At 41.2% G+C, this 24,564-nt stretch overlaps 2 protein-coding genes across 2 annotated transcripts in view; one reads left to right on the forward strand and one right to left on the reverse strand.

Annotated features, from left to right (window-relative positions):
* The first annotated feature begins 2,556 nt into the window (after positions 1 to 2,556).
* bcap31 (B cell receptor associated protein 31) lies at positions 2,557 to 7,366 on the forward strand. Its single transcript, XM_031565868.1, has 3 exons — positions 2,557 to 2,848; positions 3,062 to 3,162; positions 5,544 to 7,366. Exons 1-3 carry the CDS (start codon positions 2,572 to 2,574, stop codon positions 5,577 to 5,579), a joined length of 414 nt encoding a protein of 137 aa, XP_031421728.1. The 5' UTR covers positions 2,557 to 2,571; the 3' UTR covers positions 5,580 to 7,366.
* A 2,509-nt stretch (positions 7,367 to 9,875) lies between these two features.
* slc6a8 (solute carrier family 6 member 8) overlaps positions 9,876 to 24,564 on the reverse strand; it is a 29,868-nt gene continuing 15,179 nt past the window's right edge. The window contains exons 8-13 of the mRNA XM_012815687.3: positions 18,066 to 18,178; positions 17,336 to 17,473; positions 16,975 to 17,077; positions 16,038 to 16,138; positions 15,278 to 15,448; positions 9,876 to 13,896 (exon numbers count right to left, since the gene is read on the reverse strand). Of these exons, the coding sequence (XP_012671141.1) occupies positions 13,753 to 13,896; positions 15,278 to 15,448; positions 16,038 to 16,138; positions 16,975 to 17,077; positions 17,336 to 17,473; positions 18,066 to 18,178 (770 nt within the window). The 3' untranslated portion in view covers positions 9,876 to 13,752. The remainder of the gene's footprint in view (positions 13,897 to 15,277; positions 15,449 to 16,037; positions 16,139 to 16,974; positions 17,078 to 17,335; positions 17,474 to 18,065; positions 18,179 to 24,564) is intronic.

Below are 24,564 nucleotides of genomic sequence, written 5' to 3' on the forward strand. Positions count from 1 at the left end.
TTGTCTGAACACACCTGCAAAGGGCTCACTGGCAGAGATGCATACTTTGGACAGAAAGCCAGTTTGAGATTGCACAGGAGCCTTTGCCTTGTAATTTTATATTTTGCCAGAACCCCAGTTATGACCAAATTCATACTTTCTTTGCAAAGCCATCAAGTACAATCTCTCATGCAGCCATAGTGTAAATTTGAATATCTGTAAGTTTATTTATTTTAAGTTTATTTCACTGGTCGTTGAAACTCCAAACTGAGCCTCTGAAACGAGAGGGTGATTCACTTGCACAAAGGTCATTGCACCATGACAACAGACCAATAGAGAAACCGTACACATACCAAGGGAAATAACTGAACAATTCACAGAGGAGGTTGCCTAACTCCCATTTCTAAACATGCATTGGTCTTCTGTCGTTTTAGGGCAGCAGGGTTAGAGGGCAGCCTTTTAATGTGGCGGAACTGTTGTGCATGTTGTCATTTATTTCAATGGCTGCCTTGTCCAGTCCAATAATATACAGTTACTAGCATTGATTGTTGGTCATGATTGTATTACTCCCTTTTGATCACTTTTTACCACTGATTCCTTCTTCTTACAACATTCCTATCATATTTTACGTTTAATCTTCAACAAAGCCAGTGCTTTTATTTAGTTTCTAGGTTAAGATGCAGGTTGAAATTGCCAGCAAGGAACATAAAAAAACATCTGACCCAGATACAAAGCAAGTCTCTCTTTCCCCTTAGGGAGACCTTAACCTTATTCTGTTTAAAATGATTTGAACAGAGAACTCCTCTCATGTAAACCTCCAGCTAGAAAACTACTTATTTCTGGATTCGCCCAGACCAGCGAATTATGTCCTCAGGTAGGAACTTAACATATTGTCAGATTACTTTACAATCAAAGGCAGACATAGACATTGTCCTCAAAATCTTTATGTAAGTGAAGTGTGTGTGTGTGTGTGTGTGTGTGTGTGTGTGTGTGTGTGTGTGTGTGTGTGTGTGTGTGTGTGTGTGTGTGTGTGTGTGTGTGTGTGTGTGTGTGTGTGTGTGTGTGTGTGTGTGTGTGTGTGTGTGTGTGTGTGTTCTTTGTCATGACACTTGCATGAAAAATAGGTGTCATTGCTTACGCATTGTTGTTGTTTAGTGCAGAATCCCCCTGAAGTTGCCACGGTAGCCCTGACTGTCGAAGTAATTAAAAGAGCATGGCTACATCCCTCACTTAATGTCACGATTGACCCCTCAGTGACCTTGATATCTGTTATGTTTTTCCACATGTGGTAGGATTCATCTTTCATGTGGTGTATATTTGTAGGTCACGTTGATTTCGTACCCATCAGTCAGGTTGCTTTTCCAACAACATGTCTTTAAGATTTTTTAGCTCCACGTGTCCGGGCACCAAAACACAATTCTTCAGCCTTTCTCCTGGCCTTTACGTGCCCTCTCTGGGGGGGGGGGGGGGGGGACCGAAGTGGCCATTCCCTGACCTTCTCATTTTCCCTGCATCAGGCTGGTCCAGGCTGGTTCTTGTTGTTCGGCCGGAGGAATCTGTGTGCTCCTATCACAAGTTCTTGGAATGCCAGGAACTGTTTCCAAGAAGTAACGGCCCAAGGCTCTTTATATATTCCAATTTTATTGATAATGACACCTGTAGCCAGGGTGTTTCCATGGTTTGCGTAAACATTTGAAAACCATGTCATTTCATTTGTGCCAAGCAAACTTAACAGTAAACCGTTTGTTTTGGTTGGCGTGGGTGCTGTTGCATTTCAGTAGGGCTGGAACAGGCATTGCTCACCAAGATGACGTGTTTTGCTTCAAGGTGGCGAATACGATTTGTTTTGGTAAACTGCTGCCATATCTGCTTTCACAGTGGCTGATGGCCTTTATAGATTTATTTGGGTTACACGCATCCATGTTACGACACAAACAGTTTCAAATGGAAACTGGATTGGATTTCAACATCCCTATGATCAAACTACGCGTTTCAGTTTGGTATGCCACAGGGTACCCGAAGTCTACTTTCAGTGGACAAGCACCTAGGGCCCGAGTGTAGGACAAGTGTAGTGGGGAACAGTCAAACACGCCTCAAAGCTTTTCTGAGTAATTTAAATGTCGTCCTGATAGACAGAAAGTGAGAGCATGATTTAAACTTCCCCCCTTCAAGTATTCCCTAAACTCCCCCCCCCCCCCCCCCCCCCCCTCAAGTATTAAACAATGAAGGATGCTTTTGGGTAGTCAGACCCAGACTCTGAGGAGGATCCAGCCTTAGCCGGTGGAGGTACAGTTCAGAGGTGAGGTTCATGGCTTAACGTAAAGCCTGCACCGGAACCGCAGATGGCCCGCTGCTTATCGCCAGCCGTTAAGCTGGGACATCTGCAAGCCTCTCTCTCTTGTCTCTCTCTCTTTCTTTCTCTCTCTCTCTCTCTCCCGTCAACCATACTGGTTATACCGGCTTATTCAGACAGAGAGATGAGTTTATAGTTACGCTAAACTCTATCCTTTATGATCAGGGAGGCTGAAGTGCAACCTGTTACTTAGCAAAGACAAAGTGCATAGTTGTTTTCCTGGATATCCCCAGAAACGCATGCCGAGTCTCACATTTAAGCACTTGTATATATTTTCCAGTAACACATACATACTGTACACCCACGCACCCACACACCCACACCGTCATGAAGAACTGCAGACCACAGCAGTTTGTAATCACACGCACTCATGTGTTCTTTCACAGAAACTGAGGGATGCTGGCCTTGAAATCCCCGAGGTGGGCGCCAAACCCGGAGTCAGCGTGCAGGAGGAGAACAAGACCCTGAAGGAGGAGGTGAAGAAGCTGAAGGATGAGCTTGATGGCAACAAGAAAGGTACTGCAGTCTGGACTAGTAAGAGATCCTGGTGCTGGGTCATGGGATTGGTGTCCTTTTCCGAGTTGGGTGTCTCCCTTGTCAGGGATTACTTAATACAACATTATGCATATACATATTCTTGAAAGTGCTGAATGATTTGCATTGTAATGCATACTACATATTCATTTGAATATTCTTTCTTTCTTTCTGTCTGTGTGCGTGTGTGTCCAGCCCTTCAGAAATCTGACAGTGATGTGAAGGCCATGAAGCAGCAAGCAGAGAACCTCACCATTGAGTATGACCGTCTGTTGGAGGAGCATGGAAAGCTGCAGGTAGGTCCACTCAAGGGCTGAGTATTTATTTGATTCGATTCTGATTCACAAGCTAACGAGTCGATTTAATTTGTTTTGGGTTTGGAAGAATCATGATGTAAATTGCTCATGGGCATTCTGTTTCTTTCCCAGGAACATCACATACATCGTTACACACACAAACACACACTTCTCTGATTACGTGCACACAGTGTTCTACCTGATTTGTTACCCTTTCTCCGAGAACCGTAGCCCATGACAACCCATGGCTTGTTGTTTAATCATTCTTAGACATAGTTCAGCCTCTACCCTTCCACATCCAACTGAGAATGCCCTTTCATGTCAGATGTATTGCTCGGTCAGGTTGATGGCCTTTGATTCAATAGAACTTTACACTAAAGTTTATGGCTTCTTTGAAAAAGCAGTTATAAGTTGCATGACATTCTTCAAGGTCTTCAGCAATGGAGCAGCACTACAGTAGTGCCCCGGTATCTGCGTTCTAAGACCTACCGCAGTAGCGAGTAGTAGAAAGTAGCGTACACCATGTATATAAGTTGTTTTTCGTACAAACATTCCTATGATAAAGTTTAATTTGTAAATTACACACATTAAGACCTCAAAAACAATAACTAATAATAGGATATAACCATTATAACAATATGCCATAATAAAGGTTATGTGAATGTGGCCTCTCTCTCGAATGAATAGGATTGTGACATTTTCGCTTAACCCTCAAAGGAGAGAACTTTTTTGCCCTTCCTTTGAAAAAACGTGTTCTGAGCAGAAGCATGCACTTGTTCACACACTCCAAAAGTAAGACGGCAGGCTAACAAAAGTAAGCTACTTGTGTGCTACTTGGATTATATCTTTTTTTGTTTTTCCAGCTGTAAGAAAACAAAACATCTATAAGTTTTAGATAGTTTTGTCCATCACCGTTGTCAGAAACAAGTATCAAGATGTAATCCAATGCTGCCAGATATCGTGCAAAAAGAAGTTATAAAAACAGTGAAACATGCAAAACTGAACTCGATATGTGGACATACTTCATTTTGCATTTATGTGGCAAAATGCAGTATGTAGTTCTAGTGACTCAAGTGACCTTTCTCAAACAGACTTTCAAGTCTGAGCTGGTCAGAGGTCAGTCAGATGTGTTGAAGTCATAACTTGTGCAACTCTGATTTTTTTTTTTTATTTGTGAACGCCCCTGTGAAAGTAATCACCCCACAGTATTAGTCACCCACTTCAGTATAAGTGACACACCTTAATATGGCTTTATACAACTTGTAACGTGTGCTTCACTACACCTTAATATGGCTTTACACAACTTGCATACCATCATGTTTACCAGGAAGCGAGGGCCCCCATGCCAGCCATCTTCAGTACCAGCAGAAGAACTAGAGATGATAAATATTTGATTGCAACATAAGTCCACAGCTACATCATACGCTCATCACTAGGTTAAGTCCGAAGAGCAGCTGGGCCTTCTTTATGTCTCTTTATCTGCCATCTAATCATCTCCTAAAAATACCTGATCTTTGAAACGGCCCTGCTGATGGGGCCGGAGGAGCACTGACTCATCCAGCGATCCAGCTCACCACACCACTGACCACAAACATGTCTCCATGTTGCGTTACTCATGTCAGTGTGATTGATGACAGAGCCTATAGGGTAGCATGTCCTCCTTAGTAACAGAAGTCTTGCTGTCTGTGTGCACTGCCACATCCCCTGTGTGGCCCTCTTCGTCTTGTGATTGCCACCCAGTCTGAGGCCGCAGATATGAAGTCAACAGGTGGCGGGAAGGCTAGTGTGTCTGTGTGCACTGACTCACGTGGGAAAGGGAACTGTGTTTTCTTACGCCCCTCGTTTCCTTGAACTTGATGCACCTGCTAGCAGACAACCTCTAAAATAAGACTTGATGACTTCCAAGGTCTTCCTATGTATGTGTGCGTGCATATGCTTGTATGTCCCTCCTCCTGAAGTCGAAGTGCAGATAAATCCGTGTTTGGTTTCAAGTTTAGGGCTCTCTAATGATCCCAACTGTATGACGTTGCCACTGAGAAGCAGAAATACACATGACATTTAATTCCCTCTAAACACCTGGGGGTCACGTTTCATTGGTCAGTTTACTGCAGTGCTATGCCATTACCCCAGCAACCCATAGCTTCCTGATTACTAAAGAGCTGACAGGACTCTGACACTGACCACAGAACAGTATTCTTATGTAGTATTAATAGAGTAAAAAGGCAAAAATGCATTAACACATATCACAAGTTTAAAAGGCCACACTGGGTACCAAAACCAAACAATAATGTGTAGATTTGTGAGGATATTGCAGATATACCCACCAGTGTTTTCTCATGTTTGTTAACTACCATTTTTATACCACGTCTTTTGTCCTGCAGGCGAGCAACGATTGCCAGGATAAGAAGTCCAATTGATCAGCTGAAGGTTTTTTTCCCCCTGGTCACCTCACGCACTTCCTCTTCCTCGCCATTCTCTTCCTCTTCCTCCTCCACCTGTCTGCTCATTAAGGATGTGAGTGCTCTACACCGCCAGGTGGAGGCCCTGTCACACCTCCCCACATGCACATATCTGGGAGACGACGCGAGGCAAATCCTCCATGGCCTGCTGGCTCAGTGGTTCTCTTTCGCTTTCCGTCTTTTGATTTGGTTTTGTGAAATACAGATAGTTCTTACACTTTGTTTTTATATTATAATTATATATATACTTTATTATTATTATATACTATTGTTTGTTTAGTCATTTTTTTTTTTTTTCCTATCATCACTTCTGAATGTTTATAAGTATTGTTTTGGTTATTTTCTGCCCTTCTCTGTATTGGTACGAATGGTTGTTCCACAGCCTTGTCACATGTGGTGAGCGGTGTCGTACAGAAGGACCAAAACGAGCTCCTCTGCTGGAGTGGAACCAGTGGAGTGTGTGAACATCTATAGATATAGAGGGCCTCAAGAAAAATACTGCGGTTTTCATGGGTGATTTTAGGTCATTAATGTGACTTTGTTTACACATATTTTTTCCACGTTGTCATCTTAAGATATGCCTGTCTTTCCAAAAGGCACGTGGAGAGAAATAATATTATTGAATGTCTTTAATTTAATGGAGAGGGATGACACATTTCTTGCAACAAAAAAAAAGTATCCCTGTTCCCCTTGTCCCCTTGCATTGGGAGTGTTCCAACATTCAGCTGTCAGGTTAATGAATCATTCCCGTCCTGGTTCGAGGGAAGTGTGAGACACATGATTTGACGTGGCAGCAGCCGGTTGAGTCTTGATCCTGGGCCCTTTGCGAAGCCTGCATAATCTGATATGAGGCCCCGTGTACTGTAATCTATGGGCACAGCGTAGTGTCTTGGCAGTGGCAGGCAACGTGCCTTTAGTATCACAGCTACAGATTGGATTTCGAAACACTGTCAGGGCCATCCCTAGACGCCCAGTTTTGAAACCTTAACCAAGTGGAAAATACCCTTGAAATTCTGCATCAGTTCATATTGTCCATCATTGTCCTTCACCTCATATCTTTTTTCCCTGTTTAAGCCTATCTGGGCAAATCTATGCCACTGCTCTGCGTTCACTTTTCAACTGTGAGTTATGTGTACAGTATCACTGGTAAGAAGCAGCCTGTTAGTTCAGTGCTTCACAGAATCGTCCCTGTCTGGTAGCTGGTGTAGTGGAGGCCGTGCAGATGAATCTCCCTATGCGCAGCCCCCAAGAATGGCGGGACTTGACACCAGTCAGTCTGCTTTTTCAGCAGTCGATCTCTGAGTACGGCTCGCCAGCTCACAACGGCACTCTCTGCGGCCAGCAGTGCCCCGGCTTGTCCAAAGAATGACATCATGAATTGTGGCACCTGGTAAAAATAGGCACCTGCAGAAAAGCTAAGCAAAGACCCCCATGCCAGTGGAGATGGGCATGAGGGCAGCTGTTGACAGCCACGGGGGTCTAAGAAACCCTCCTGGGGACGATGTCAGATTCTTTTGTATGATGTAACGGTGGCATACTGTTTCCTTCACTTGTAAGAATGGACCTTGGAAGAGAATACATTCTGATGCTTAGCTCCATTACTTCCGGTGATGTCAATAGCTTTGTTCGTATTGTATTTCTTGGATGGGGTTTAGGGGTTAACATGTTGTGTCTTTGTGTACGAGCTTTCTTTTGGCTCTAACATTTGTAATTTGCAAGTCAATAAAGTACTTCACAAAACAAAAGCTCTTGCGTCTGTGTCAGTGTAGGTAATGGATATTGTAGACCTTTCATGACCAATGTGTAGGTGAAGTTCAGGATTATGAATTATTTTGAGCTTTGTCTCCTGTAAAATCAGCTTGCACATTAGGTGAGTGAGTTCATGTTGGTGCCCTTTTCAGGAAATAAGGATATGGATCTCTCTTTTTGATAAACTTATGTAATGCAAGTCTGATTTTTTTTGCTGATTCACAAGTACAAGTAGGTACCAATCATGACATTATATGACCAAGGTTTCAGAAGTACTGCACGTACGTTGTGTATAATTCATACGCACGGGTTGGAAGCAGTAATCACGGACAACAATGTCACTGGGAACATTACATCAAATATTAACGGCCGGATCTAAAAATGGCTCTGCCATGTGATCTGAGCAAAGCAGACGTGAGGACTGTAACGTAGGCCCGTTTGCATATGAACTTTGGCCAGTTTAAATTCGGTTAATTCATCTTATCTTTTACTTGAAGGAACTATAAAGGAGGAAGCGATAAAGGAGACCGAGCATGAAAATGTCTAAGGTAAACATTACGTAGCCTGCATTATCTAAGTGCCCTCACACACACACACACACAATGTTGGAGCACTTGCAATAATCGTGAACTGAGGCGTAAGAATAATAACTAACACTGTTTGGTCTACAACATGTCAAATCTTCCACGACATTTTATTGCACGTCTCTATAAGAGCAATAACTTTCGGGTTAAGGGAAGATATTAGTCTTTCAGGACTAAGACTACTCAAAAATAAGAGGTGGAATGAGACCAAGGAAATGGTGGAAGTCATCTGAGGCATCTATTTTGGCTGCTGAGTTTCATTGTGGAATCGCAACTAACGCCCATCTGTCAGAAGCACAGCTCTGCAGCGCTCCCACACCCCTCACTCAGACAACTGAAAATATAGTTCACACACACACACACACCCCTCTCTTTATGTAGTCTACACACACACACTGGCCAGGGTTAGACATGGTTTTCCGTCCGAGCCACAAGTGTATGACTAGTGCTTTCAGTGCAGAAGTACACACCCATAAACCTTTGATAATTAGCATTTAATTTAGAACGCACATTCATTACGTATTAAAGTAAAAAAAAAAAAAAAAATTGGGGGGGCGCCAATTTGATCTTAAACTTCTTATTCAACCTTGCACCATGTTTTAAGTGACCGGCTGTCAGGCCACAGACTGGCCTATGTTGTTCAGGCTGCACTGAGCAGAGGCAGCTGTTGATGGGAGACAGGCAACAAACATACTGAAGACCGAGCAGCCTCCGACTCCCCTGCCAGAAATAGAGCCCAGGCGGCTCCGAGGGCACTGGCTAAACATAGCCAACAAACTTCAGCATGCAGCGGCCTTGGCTTAGTATGGCATCTGTGACACGTCTGACAAACTGGGCATTAAAACCAGTTTGAACTGCACTGGTGATGCCCTCCTCCTCGCCCCACTGTTGATGCCAACTAAGGGCGGATTTTCGTAGTTTTACATTTAGAGAGTGCAGCGAAAACAACGACTTGGCTAGTCCGAAGAAAGCGGACAGGGTGCCTTTCATTTTACATCCAATCACCGGCGCAATTGGAATCATGGAACCGCCAACCGACATTAAAATAAATCAAAAGTTTAGCGATTAAGTCAAAGATATACATGCTAATAAGGCGTCTTCAAACAGAGGCATAACGCAGGGCAGTACTTTTACACCATCCAAAAATAAATGCTCGTAGTATTTGTGCAGCCATAACAAACAAATTCAGTAGGCCTAGTAACAGGCATCTACACATGGGGAAGCGGAGGAGGTGAAAAACATAAAATTGGAAAGGTTGCTTTTAACATGGTACAAATTAATAAACCCGTTGCTCAGGATAATGATTCCATTGTTTCTGGAAGTGTCTCCAATACACGCATTTCATACATGAAATCTGTATACACCTCCTTTTAAAAGGTGGAACATTTGACTGCTATACAGACGTGCTGTCCCCCGCAGTTTTCATACGTACAACGCAATACGTCATCTGTGACTTCTTGCGCTTCTCCTCACTTAATTTTGCCCAACACTTTTCCCACGACCCTCCCACGTCAGAAAAACGCAACTTGTCACTCTGCGCTCCAACAGCAGGCAGAATGCTGTTTTAGTCATGTGCGGTGTGTTCGTGCCTATAAAGCCATATTTTTAGGCACACATTGCGACTCAATTGCACCTAAAACAGGCGCTAATATATTAGTATATCTGCAGAGAGCGTGATGGGCAGATGATTTAATGAGCTGCTGGTAGACCGAGATGAAACTCAGAGTCTGTAAGGTTATATGTAACTATTGTGTACCATTAGTTTTATATTTGTGTTTACTTTGAAATGCCTGTCATGCACTTCTTAGTATGGAAAGCTGGCATGTTAATCAAAATAGTGTTCTTTGTTTACCTACTGTCATTATGATGTCAGTGTACACAGTGTGCTATGTCAAAGTAATAAACAAACTGAAAATAAGAGTGTTTTTCAGTTAGTTTTATTGCCATTTGTTATTTTGATTCAGGACAGTGGATTTGTTTTAGCACAAAATCACAGTGGTATCAAGCATGAAGCCCTTCATCTGTTGTGAGGGGATCTGCAAGACTGATGGAACTCCTTAATGATGTTAGCACACATATACATACAGAAGTATACAGTATATTTATACACACACATAGTACATTTATCTCTGCATCACTACTGTACATTAGATCATGAATGGAAGACCAATGTTACATCTCACAGTTTGTTACAATGCACAGTAATGAGGGTTAAAGATCCGTTAAGTATAGCGAGTCAACAGTGCTATAGTGAATTTTCAAGACAGTATAATTCTCCAAAGCTAGGTGAGATATGAAGACTTCACATTTGCTGATAAATGATGTTAATTATCCATTCACAAACTCATAGATGGGAAACATATATCCATTACAATAAACTATATATCTATTGAAATAAAGAGGATTACTTACTGGTGTTTAACATTTACAAAATTTACAGTAGTCCCTTTTTATGCATTGCACATTTCTATCGAAGTGAGGATATCATGACTACATTTTTTATTGTAGTTTTTAGTTTGAACCCCAATCAGCGAACCATAATATATTCTACTGCATTTTGATATTTATTCATAAATGCAATCATTTCTAAATAACCCTTTGGAGTAAAGATACTGTCAAGAACAATTTGGCAGAGCACATACATGACAATACAGACATTTATAATTTTTTTTGGTAATGTCATTTTAATTTTTTTAATTACATATACTTACTATATTAGAATGCTAAATCAACTGACCCACCCAGGCTACGAAATGGACTATATAGATGGCATAGGTTAAAAAAAACATTCTGGTCACACTGATTGTATCTTTCAATGTGGATGGATGGTAGGTCGGTTGGACCACCACTGCCAGCTAAACCGGTGTTGCCTGTGCGTCCACTGACCTCTGGGCACTTCTGTTTTACTACTGAGAGTAAAGAAGGCATTGGCAGCTCAAATGCTCGTTTGAAGATTTTTTTGTTTTGAGAGAACTTTTTTGGTCCTGTCACACTTCGGTAAATGACATACAGCAGGATCTTTGCAGCAGTTATTATAGCCTGCCAAGGTTTCCGTTTTGAGACTTTGGGGAATGAGTCAAAGTAGAGGAAAATAAAAAAAAATAGGGTAAAAAGAACATCACAGGGTAAACATTTGAGCATTAATCAACACTGTCCCTTTTACAATGGGTAATGAGGCTATGCTGGAAAGAGAGTGATGAGACTGCTGCCTCTCCCACCTGAACCTCATCCTTCCCAATATGAATGAAAATGAATCCCATCAACGAATGAAACCTGTCATTATATATATAAAACCTTAATGGAGCTCTGGGTGGTCAGGACAATACTGAAGATTAAGCACACAAAGACAGAATCTAACACTTTCAACACTGTAGCACTTGAAAATGAAATTAAAATCCATTCAATGTGCTATCCATCGTATTATCCATTCTGATGCTGCATTGCAGCAGTTCAGGGGGATACATTTATGCTTTCCAAAACCGCATACTGCATCAAACGTTCAAAATATAGCACACAAAAGATATCTAATATGCATTTGTATATGTTAGCAAAATAAAAGCCTTCACAAAATAAATCTCTGATTTATTTCACAAGATGTAAAACAAAAACAAAGAGAATCTTATTCTAACACGATTGTAAAGTGCTAGCAAGATTATTATACAACAATGTGCAAATGTAGTTCTGGAGCCTTACATTATGTAGTTTATTTTACATTCTAATTATATTGTATAGTTACAATGATTTACGATGCACAGGGCAGAATTCCCACAGGTGAACTCTGAAGGCAGTGAGCTGGGAGACCTGGTGTTTGACTTGGCTATTCGACAATGGGCTGCTAGACTTAAGACAAATCTTTCTTTCATTAAAAGGCAAAATTTGGCAACTAATTGTCCACCCTCTAAACTGCGACTGCAGCACAAAAGTCAAAGGAACACAAACGTGGTGTAGTGTGTGTCGGGGGTGTGTGCATGTTTGTGTGTCTGTGCGTCTCTGTGCGTCTCACAGTTCTGCAGCTGCTGCTCATCTGCTGGCCACCATCAGACCCAGCCTAACCCAGTAAAGAGAAGACTACAGAGACTACTGATATTTTTACCACCGGACTGACAACAGGCTCAACAATCCTCAGTTCAGGTTATGATATAAATAGCTGAGGTCCATATGACACTGGAACAGTCAGTTACTCCTGCTGTCAAGGCGCCATGTGTTTGGTAGGCCCTTTTTGGACATCATGGGCTGTACTTCAAGGGTGGTTCCATTGTTCAATGTGATGATGCTGCCTGTGTGTATCCAAATACACCCCCTAAAAAATTGGACTACACTACATAAAAAATTGGGCTCCAACACTTTGCTCTGGTAACTACGTATGACTAATGCTTTTGTGGTTGTCAAACATATTTGCCAAGAGTCAGACGGCCCCTTAAGTCCGAGCTGCAATGAGACCTTTCAGTAAGTTTCCCTTTATTAAGCAATACATTTACTTGGAAGAAACAGTATGTTAAACTGATCTAGGCAGAAGAAAAAGTATAGATGGTGATTTTTTTTATGGCAACCAAAACCATTCTCTGTAAAACAGCCAGAGATAGACAACATGTTCCCTTTGGCACTTAAAAAAAACTTAAAAGTGTGTTTGTTACATCAGAATACTGAGGTCTCCTGTCATCTTGAAAGACACTTTAAACAAAACTTGTGCTCATCAGACAAAGTGTTGGCTTTGACTGACAGTTTGGCAACTGTGTCGTGCCAGGGACCAGCATGCATCAGACTATGCATCCCATCACCTTTACAAGAGTTGGCCTGAAATCAAACCAGATACGTGTGCAATCGTGTCTATTGAATAGTTTGTGATTGTCAAATCAGTATTTAAGTATAATCAGCTGAATTTTTTTTAATGAGAATTCTGTGATTCTGTGCTCATTTGCGTCTAATTTCAAGCACAGTTGCTTAGACAAGCATTTATGAATATCAACTGGAGTACTTGTACGAGTGTTTGGATGGGTGATGCATTCAGACTAACTCTCCAGGACTGTGACCAAGAGTGGTGCTGTGTGAAGAGGTGAAAGGTCAAAGGAGGTGCTGAGGAAAAATCCCAGTCCCTCCCCTAAGATGTCCACACACCTCAGACAGACAGTACCTCCACTCGGCATGGTCAACAGTTCCCTAGTCCCTCTCAAAGCTTCCCTCTGCCTGTACACTGTGCTGGTTATGAAGTCCTGGAGTAAAGTGTCGAGTTTAAGGAGGCCCCTAGCAGATTGCATTGTGAGAGAGCTGGCCTGTGGGAATTCTGCAGTGGTCAGAAGGGTGAGGGCGGCCCACACCCTGCGGAGCTCCGGCCTGATGCGAGATACACAGGACCCGCGCCACACCTACAGCCTCCCAAGACAAGCTGCCTTTCCAACTACTCATGGTGGAGAAATACTGCTATGGTTTTAAAAAAAACAAAACAACAGAGCAAATCAATGATAGCCAAAGAAAAAAGGAGTGAATTTGGACAGAAATATCACTGATGGACATCAGTCATGACAAAAAAAAAAAAGAATCATCTGAATGTTTAAAACACTTGTTTCATGAGGTGGAATAGACGGACAGGACATTCAGAATGGGATTGCATAATAAAGAAAGAGGTCAGATCTCTGAAATGCAAAGGCCTGGTCTGGTATTCAAAATGTGGAAGATTGTGATTTGGTGACAGAGGATACTTTGGCTTTTATGCCGTTTTGTTAAAAAAAAAGAAATAAAAAAGAAACAGTAGCTTTCTCGGCAGCTTGTCTTTGGAGGCGTCCTCCTTTGCAAACCTCTGTCTACATGACACTCTCAAAGATGATGACCTTGCTCTCCTCCGAGCTAGGAGAGAGAGGGCAGCCCAGGCTTTTGAAATCGGCATCAGAAGTCATGTATTCAAGGTGATGGGGACCCCACACTGGTTTAGTCAGGTCCGCCCAGCGCTGCAGGGAAGGAGAGGAAACACTCAGGTTCAGTTCCCCTCATCATGCACATATGAAATTAAACTGTAAGTCCTTAACTTGATTATTAAGGAAACACCCATTGAACCCCATGTGAGAACCACTTGTGTGAACAGTCGATAAACTGACTTCCCCCTTTTTCTTGTATTAGTTGCCCTACATTTTTTTGTTCAGTGTACCTACTTATGGAATAAGACCGCAATCTTGAGATCCTTAATCTTATTAAATCCGATATTGAGAACCTTAGATTTCTTGTATGGATAGCGCTCTCTAGAACCTACCATAAAACGGCCAGGTGTCCTTCTCATTTTTATCTAGGAGTCAGTTACACAGATCCACGTCCTCATGAGCACACACTTATTTGCATACAAGTGGTTGTTAACACTTTTCTGAGGTCAAGGCTGTTTGCTCGAACTGACGCACCCACATATGGGCCAATCATTCAACAGAAAAAGACAGTTGAGAATGCATTAAAAAAGTGGTCATGTGACTCCAGAACTAGCGCCCACATCTTTAGAACAACATGTCGGAGTAAAAGTGAAAAATGAACAAGAAGAGATGACACTGGACTGAGGAGTGATAAACAAGCCCTGCCTGAGACAGAGAGAATTATGCTCTTGTGGTTAAAATGCTGTGCCCCTCTTTTTGCAGGTCTCCTGGGACTTCCTCTATGTGGGGTGGGGTGTCAGCATGGTTTCCCACAATCCATTTTTCCATTCTTTCTCTTCCCATGACTAGCCAGCCCTCAAAAGCCTCATGTTTCCTAAGTCTGTGTTCTGATGGTAGTTTATTGTTCACACAGATACTCGGCCATGTTTGTGTAGCTCAGTGGGGAAAGCGATGTGTAATGCCAAGATCATGGCTTCAAAGCTTCGAAGCATTTTTCCCATGTGTCTGCCCTAACAAAAATGTATTGTTTTTTTTCTCTACATTGCATTACGTTATTGAGCAGATATATTTATCCTGAGAAACACAGAGAGCAGAGAATGCAGATACCATACTCTACCACTCTCCCTATTGCTATGAAGACTTAATTTTATGTTGAAAAGGTTCTGTGGATTTTAAGGTTTGAACACTTTTTAGGTGTGAAAGACCCACTTAAATGTACAGGCCACTGACCTTTTAAAACTGTAAAATATAAAGAACTTTGAAATCCAAGAAACTTTTCTGTTCTTAACAAACCCCTTAAGAACTGCCTTAAATGTACTTTGGCTGGTTTCTAAAGTTGCAACTAAACACAATCTTCAACACGAAGGCTGCCTTGGCTACCAACATAAATAAATACATAATGCTGTTATGCCTGTGCTTATCTGACCATTAATTATGGAAAACCAAAGAGAGGCTTTCTTTAAAATGTGCTCACCTCTTTGAATGTTCCCATGGGTCCGGAGAGCTTGTAGAGCAGGCTAACAGGGATGCAAAGCATGGAGGAGAGAGCCATACACCAACCGACCACTTCACCCCACCACGGGTAAACGTACACATTGTTGTAAGTAAGAGGCTTGTAGTTGATCAGGTGAAACAGGAAGATAGCCTGAAAGAGAGGATGATATGACTTAGGGGTGGGAATCTCTTGGCACCTCACGATTCTAATTCGATTCCGATTCAGAGGTCAACGATTCGATTCTAAACCGATTATCGATTCTAAACCAATTATCGATTATCAATTCTAAACCGATAAAACAATTATCGATGCATGTCGATTTTGTAAAACATTTGAGTTTGCTACTCGGTCTCAAATCACTTCCTACTTTGTGTTTGATAATTAAAGAAAATCAACAGATGAATTACCTTCTCTATTTTTTATGAGAGAAAAAGCTTTTCCTTGTCACAATTATGACTTTCAATGAACAATGCAATAATCGGTGCAGCTTGCATTTCAACACAAAATGGATGTGTAAAAAAAAATTGTGAACTTTTCTGAATCGAGACAGAATCGTTCTAGAGAGAATTGAGAGAAATCGAAGAATCGATTTTTTCCCCCACCCCTAATATGACTTACAGCAGTCCACAGACCTCATAGTGAAGTATAACCCCCCAAAAAGGAGTGCTTTTCTAGAGGGCAGCATATGAGACTGAACCTGCCTGCAGACAGTGCGAACGGAACAAGCTTAAAGACTTACCATGCAAACACATGGAGTAATAAACGACCAGCACCACTTTATCCAAGGGAAAGGCCGGTAACCGATCATACGAGCTATGTCATCCATAAACCTGTCAGCACCTGCACGGAGGAGAGGGCACATCTGAGATTAGACACTGATAGGCACACGAGACGATGACACTGGGCTTTGTCAAGGGAAAAGGGCAAACAGGGTCAATCCAAGGTTTTTTTTTACATCGTCATGTTGAGATAGTACAATGTGAATGTAGAATTGGTGGTGTTATGATTCCTACAAAACAGTACCTGCTCGTGATGAGAGGACTACCCTTGATTAACTCATGAACAAACATTCATTCACCTGTCTGTTCATTTGTAAGTTTGCCAAATATTTAGTTTCTAACATTTGGCTGGATGCGCGTGCCCTTTACTGTCTATAATAATATATGATACCTGATCCGAGAGGTATTTTCACTGTTTAATTCAGAGCACTATAGTATATCTTTTATGTAGCGCTTATCACAGGCCGAGACACATCGAGTGTGATGGTGACGTATTGCTCCCTAAAAGACAAGACCTGAATACTAATCTTAAAGATGTTCCTACATAAAGAACAAGACATACACACATACAGCGTCTGTATAGGTCATGCTGTGTTGCATGCTTTAGTAAGTTTAGTACACTGTTCTTCTGTGGTAATGGACAAACATTTCAAGATGTATTATGGAGGCAGTAACACTATATTGATGTGCTCATAATGACAGACTCTATCCAAGTTGTGTGGACTGTCTTCACTAGCATTCACATACTTTTACTCATACATTACACAATCTGGAAATGAATTAATGCTAGTAAGTGAAAGCATGGTAGCTACCAAACTAACCACTTCATCTTTACGAATATCCTCTAACACCTGGGCAGTATCAGCACACAGTCTTTGTGAGGAGAGAGACTCTTACCGTAGACCCAGGCGACAACCACGCACTCCCAGAATGCCTGCCACAACAGGGTCATACCGCTGGCAGAGTAATAATCAAACAGCTGGAAGACATACATCCCTCCCTGTGCACACACACACACACACACACACACACACACACACACACACACACACAAAACACACACACACAAAACAAGTGTCAATAGGCTGCTTCACTGCATAGAAACATTGTGCATTCCATTGTGCAATGTGCATTCCTTAAGGTGACTGATGAACTTTGGGTATTGATTATGGGTGTGATCTGATGAACACCCTCGACCTACACAGACATGCCCTGTATTGATGAGGATTCATTTTTTGTATTTGGAAGGAAGACTCACCTGTGTAACCATGGAGAGATCTATTATGAAGCACATCGTACAGCTGATTGCCACAGCGATTTCACGCTGATAGCGAAAGGAATACTTTCCAGGATAAATATCAAGAATCCCAGTTACAAAACCTTCCACTCCAACAAACTGCAGAAAGAAGAGACAGAGACAGGTTTCACTCATCTGTGCACCTGTGGAGAAGGACAACATGTTCTGCAGTACTGCTAAGGGTAAGTGTTGTTTAAAGGGTCTCTGTGGGTTCCCTTAACAGTTTTGAGTGTGGCTCTATGTTTCCATAAGGTATAAGGGTTTATGTAAAAAAAATGTGGTGTTTAACATACAAAATCGTGTAGAGCACAGCTGATACTGATATTGAACAACACTGTTGGAGAATTACTAAAGGAACTCATGGCTTGAACATACAAATTCCTCTGGAGTTTCGGACTTCGAATTGAACATCTCTATGGATCTCTAAGGATATTTTCTATCCTTAACCACTTTAATCAAGGGGCATTTGAGTTCAGACTGAGCATCTTTGGTTTTCTTACTGTTGCACTGTTCTCTTGAGCAGAATTTCCAACGATCAAAGACTTGTCTAGATTTCAGAGTCACTAGGTGTCTGCTAAAAGACTTCTTAACCTCTCGCCACTTTCCATCCTTTGTGCTACTGCTCTTGTCACACCTCGTCAGATCAATGTGCGCCTTGTTTTTTTTGGTTTTCCTCTCGCCGATGACTGACCTGACTGTCAAGTCCCAGAAGTAACAGCATGAAGAAGAAGAGAGCTGCCCACACCGGCGCCACCGGCATCATAGAGACGGCCTTTGGGTAGGCGATGAATGCCAAGCCGGGGCCTGCAGGGGCAAGGAGGAGATGAGAGACACTCAGCACCTCAGGCAAACGCGGGCGCAAAACACATACACAGCACTGACACGCTGACTTACACACCACACACACAAACGGCACAGTGAGAGAGAAAGACAGGATGAGAGGGGAAAAAGGGAGATACAGAAAGAGAGAGAGCACAGCAGAGAGAGAGATTGAGGGGGGGGGGGATAGAGAGCATAACAGTGAAAGAGGCGCACCTGAGTGTTGTGCGAGGGGACTGTGTAAGAGTGTAATGTATGTGACAGGACTAGTATGGTAGTTATACTCTTCTTGCCTACAGTTTCGAGTTGTCTAGACAAGCCTGTGACCTGGTATTACATTCACAAGAGTCAGGCAGGTTAGTTGTTAGAGGTCTCCTTTCCTGTGTGTAACTTTTGGCTATTGTGCTATTAGAATACACTGTGCAATCTCTTGAGTAAGTGTGCGTTATCTTGGGGGACATGCTTTTCAACACTATTGCTATTGATTAGTGGTGTGGTTACCCATTTGTCAATTTGGTTATCTGTTTAACAGGAAGGTCAGCAATAGGTTAATAAGTTAGAGCTTCAGGCAACGGCACTTGGTTATAAAGGAATCCTTTGAGTACTGCACCACAGAGACCCAAGGAAAACCTTGTGCTTCTCAGTGTCAGAGGCTGAACTTTTATGTATATCGGTTAAAGTGTATGTGATACCACCAATATATTTTATGACTTCTGCTTTTATGTAGTCAGAGGAGATAAATTGTCGTAAGATTAAAAGTGCCAAGGACATGCTGAAACAGCTTCCATCCTTCATATAAAATAGATTTAACTGAATACGTATTCCCTGGGAAGTGAAGAAAATGAGGGGTATTTTCCAAACATACAGAAAGTGCATGAGAGGAGAATATAAAGAATATTTGTATTACATACATATTTTGGCTAGCATATGAGGGTGAATAAAATGTAGGTACTATCTATGACTACCCCCTCCTCCTAATTTCCACAAAAGGTTTTCAAAATGGTGCTGAAGATAACAGTCATGTTTTCAACATTATTTATAAGTATATATTTATGTTGAAATGTTTGCAATGAATGTTTTTGCTGACAATGTGAATGTATCATAAATGTACAGATGCATTTCAAATTTCTATTATTATTTTAATCTATCAAAATGATCAGACAAGGTAGATGATCCATTTCAAATGATATTATTATTTTAATCTATCAAAATGATCAGAGAAGGTAGATGATCCATTTCAAATGATATTATTATTTTAATCTATCAAAATGATCAGACAAGGTAGATGATCCAAAGTGGTCGGTTATTAACCTTTGCTCTCCCTTTGACCGTAAAAGATACTAGTTTGATTGTGAATTCCGATTAAAAGTATTTTTGTGTTTTTGTTGGTCTATCAGTGATAGTCCATTTTTGTGAGGTCACTTAGCATAGCTTAGAATCATGCGATATCTTGTCATATAACTGGTTAATCTATGTTAATCAAACCCATGTCAGATCATTACAAGAAACATGACGTGTCTGTGTTGTTTACAGTGAAGTTAGTTCATTATTTTTCTTTCTCCCTGACACAGAGACCTTTGGACCAGAGGATCTGTGTTTTGTGTACGTATATGAATTAGATGTTTATTCCTTATTTATTTGACACTCATGGCAGATGATAAGTCACAGATCTACAGTGATTCTACGGAGTGGATGTGTGGACAAAGATGGACGGTTTATGTGAATGTAAATGGGGTCGTATCCAGTGTGATATGCATTTACAAATCTCTTTCTGGCATGGTTTTAACTTTTACACGTGAGTTTTATCCCTGTAGCTGCTTCATTTATGGTGGTCATTCATAAATTCTAACGTTTTATTGTATAATATAATATTCTTTACTTGATGACTTATGAATGGAACAGGTGAATAGAGATTTCCTGCGATAACTGCTGTGATTACCAAAGTGGCCAAGTGGGTCATTATGATGCTCACACACAAATCAAAAGTGAAATAAATAAACAAACGATTTCAGTTTATACAACAAACCCAATGATTACCCATTTTTCCTAGATAACTTGCTTTTTTTGTGCACATTTGATTTGTCAAATGGAAATCTCAGATGCTCTTTGTCTTTTTTATATGATATAATGCATGAAGGACAATTAGTTTGTTCTGTGTTGAGGTTTAGTATGGTTAGACTGGGGCACCTGGACCTGCGACTGGATCATATGTTCAGTGGACTGACTTCCTACTCTCTACTTTCCTTTCCTGCCGGGCTATCTGGGAAATGCAGTCATCTGTATCGACTGGGCTCGACTGGACTCAACTGGACTCAACTGGACTGGGCTGTATTAAAAGTGTATGGTTTTATTTAGATATCAGAAGTTTACCTGCTGATGCAGTCAGCTCCAGGACCCCTCTTGAAATCGAGATGTGCACATCTCAAGAGGCAAAATTCCTGGTTAAATAATCCTTAAATTAATATTTAAATAAATTAAAAAATATAGATATATAGAGATATAGAGTAGACGTGAATCACATTTCAGATACTGGGACTGAAGACAGTAGAATCCTGTTAAAAGGATCAAAAAGGGGGACTTCTTTGGCAAAAAATGTACAACAGCCTGCAAGAATCTGAATAGCTTTCCAATCACTATGAAACAAAACAAACCAAAAAGAGGCTGATCATTAAAAAAATGCCACGCTTTGGTATAAATCTCTAAGGCAGTTTTAGACAAGAGCAACTCTGAAACACCGTTCCCTAGAATCACAAGTGCACATACAAGGTCCTCAAGGATCCAGATACAAACAGACGAACAGAACATGATGTACAAACACAGACTTACACACACTCTCGTCAAGCGCACAAACTGACACACACACTCTCAAACACACAACTTCTCATTTGCTCTCTCGCACACATACACACGTACACACGTACACGCGCACACACACACACACACACACACACACACACACACTCACACACACACACACATTTCTCCTCAAACCAACAGACACACAAAACACAGCTTAGATGCATTTTCATAGCACAAGTCTGCATTTGCTGGTAACCTCAATTGTATGCCAAAGCACAATCTTCCCTTCCCTTCCCTTCCCTTCCCCAGCTATCTGTACGCAGGAGAATTAATAAATCAATGTTCATCTGATATTCTGAGACCACTCTGTGACCCCCTCTGATATTCTGAGACCACTCTGTGACCCCCCCGCCCCCGCCCCCTCCCGTTAAGGACATCAGAAGAAACCCAGTGACCCATAATGAATGTGTGGCCTGTCTCTGAGCCAGGGTGCATGCTGTTCCTTGCTTAGCCTCAACAGGCCGGCGCTCTGCCTTTAGTCATTTAGTCTACGGCTGCAAGGTGAAATGGTGAAATCTCATCGCACAGACTGATATCACAGCAGAAGACGTCAGTCATGCAAGAGGAAAAAGTGGAAGAGAATATCAAAAAGCCAAAAGACACCAGGGATCTCCGCACACACAGGCCTTTGACTTTGGTTCAAAGCATGGAATGAACTCAAAGGCCTGTTTTGAATGGTGTGTGTATGTCTGCAATATACGACATAGAAAGCCCAATGTCACATGTTCAGGTTGGGTTTTTTTTTGTTCTCCAAATATACATTTATAGTGTATATGTGCGGTTAATGTCAAATTGAAACATGTGATGTCTGAAACACCAAACAATGTTGTTCCTTGTCAAAATGGCATGGGGTCAAATGTTCAGAGATCTCCTCTGGAGCACTTTCACACAGATCGCCATCAGAATGACGGCTGACTTTTCTCCATGGCATTGCATAGAGTTTCTCTTTCACAACTTTCACTTTGTGACTAAAAAAAAACTAAAACAGGCTGGTTGGCCTGATCTGGGGGTTTACTGCTATAAAACACCTACAGCTGAAAATGTACCAAAAAAAAACTACAACAAAAAAAAAAAACAAGGTTTAAATCAACCAGCTTGATGAAAGTCCAGTTTAATGCAATCCCATGCAGTTTGGTACGTGATGAGTCTGTTATGGTCCTCAGCGGACGACAAACAGAAAGGGAGTACGCCTGGCGCTTTTAGCAGAGCTCAAAGGGAGCTTTGTGCTGAGGAGCTCATCAAGGCGGCACACAAACTGCAGTTCACTCCCTGCAGGGATGACCTGCAGATACTCATGATTAGCATCAGTTCTGCTCGCTATGGTTATTACACAATGGGATTATTCGCAAGAGACGCCACAACAGTATGGGCAAAAATAAACTGCACGGCTGTCACAGCATTTAAACAGTGCAGAAAATATTTGTGAGTGTGTGCGTTTATAGTTGCTATGGTCTACTACCCATGTTAAGACATAAGCTTAATCACCCTTGAAATGAAAGAATTACTTACAGTTACTCCACCATGGAGCAAATAGACTCCACTGTGGCACTATGACATTGCTAGATCTTGATTGTTTGATATATGATATTTTTTTTACAAGCCCAATGATATATTGTTGATGATAATATGTTGAACATGTATGAGTGATATAAGCAGTTACTATTTTGAGAAAATGTTTCAATTTTAAAGAATGATTACCATCAATTTTCAATTATATTAGTTATTACAACTTTCAATTTTCAATAATACATTTTAGTGAGATTTTTCAAAAGAGACAGAGTGAGAGCAATGGATTCCTAAGGTCTGAATTAAAGGCACTTATGTTACAGGCAAGCTCACTGTTATTTGTGAAGTAGTCACTAACAGGGTTATGAATCTTAGGGCCCTATTCTACCCAGTCCTTTTGTGCACGCCTCCAGACACACGCCTCCGCGTATGTTACGTGTATTCTCCACTAGTGACCTCCCATTACGTCCACAGCGCTTAACTTAAGAATGAGGGCGGACTCATGAAAGAGGTGTGATCTGCTTTGCCTTCATGGCGTGCAAATCATACACCAAAGTCAAGGGGAGAATAGACGTATGCTGAAAAAAGTGCGTAGCTATGCACTTTGGTTTACTTAAGTGCATGAGAGAATCACGCCCCTTAATGCATATTTGTGTTGAAAATGGTAACAACTGTTGGAATTTTAAAGAGATTTGCTGGTGGATAGCCATTTTGTGTTGTTTTTAAGGAACTCTCAGTCCTAGGATAAGGAATTATCAGTCCTAGGGAAGTAAAAGTTTCAGTTTGGGCCTATCCCTAACACAAAGCTTTCAAATTACTACCTGGAATATGCTTGCTGATTTAAATGCAGTACTTTCATTGCATTTTAAAAACTTCTTTTTGGAGGTTGAAATGCCATCATCTTTTACTGCCGTATGGAAAATTATCACAAAGAGATTCTTCTAGCTTACTCCTTCTCCCTTTCATGCCAACACTCATTCATATGGCATGAGGGGAAGTAGATGATCAGAATTTTCTGAGGGGGTAAACTATTCCTTTAACAGCAGATCTACAGCACTATTAGTTGGCTAAAAAATTACTTCATAGATAGGAATGCATCCGAATCCTAATCCGCAATTCAGCATTGTATCAGGGTCATCAAGTAAAGAAAATAAAGACATTGAATGCATTAAAAGGCATCAAAATATGAAGTGAAATCATAAAATATCCCAAATAATGCTGAATTTTTACTCTCTGACATGTCAGATTAATTCATGATACTGAATAACTAGTGATAACATGCCGGAGTGCTACTTGATCATGCTCTAGGTGAGTAGCATGCCATACGCCATTGTTTATGTTCATGGTGTCAGTAGTAACGTCATTAGTTAGAATGTTTCTAAGCTAATGGGAGCTGATGTAGTCTGAGGTTAGGTCTAGTAAAAGGGTTATTTTTAATCAGTTACTTGTATGTCTACTGTACCAACCAGCCTAAGACATCTCTTTTCCTCCTGTTCATGGCTATTCTCGCTAGTCTCAGTCAAATATGAGCATCACTGTGTATCTAATATGGTGAGTTCTACTGGACCTTTTAGCTGGCGCGTCCGTGAAACCCATTTGACATTTGACGACACATTCACCTCTTCATACAAAGACACACATTCACAAATACATTTAGATACATACAGTACATACACTCCCCACACAACCACACACAAACATGTACATAGATACACATCCACACACACATATGCACACACACACACACAAACCACACAAACAAACATGAACTCATTCCAACACAGAACATTCTCTATCCAAACTCTCATCATCGTGATCTATGATAGAATGTGTTTCACCACATTTTGTGAACACTCCCAAACACATTCAAACAAACAAAAAAAACTTCAGCCTGATTGCTAATTAAAATGGAAAAACAGAAAATTATTTTGGCATCCAAAAATAATATAGAAATACACCCCTAGCTTAAGAAAACATTAATTTTCCTGTATGTGGCACGTGCAGGT

Source organism: Clupea harengus, chromosome 4 (assembly GCF_900700415.2).
Source record: "Clupea harengus chromosome 4, Ch_v2.0.2, whole genome shotgun sequence".
Classification (NCBI taxonomy): domain Eukaryota; kingdom Metazoa; phylum Chordata; class Actinopteri; order Clupeiformes; family Clupeidae; genus Clupea; species Clupea harengus.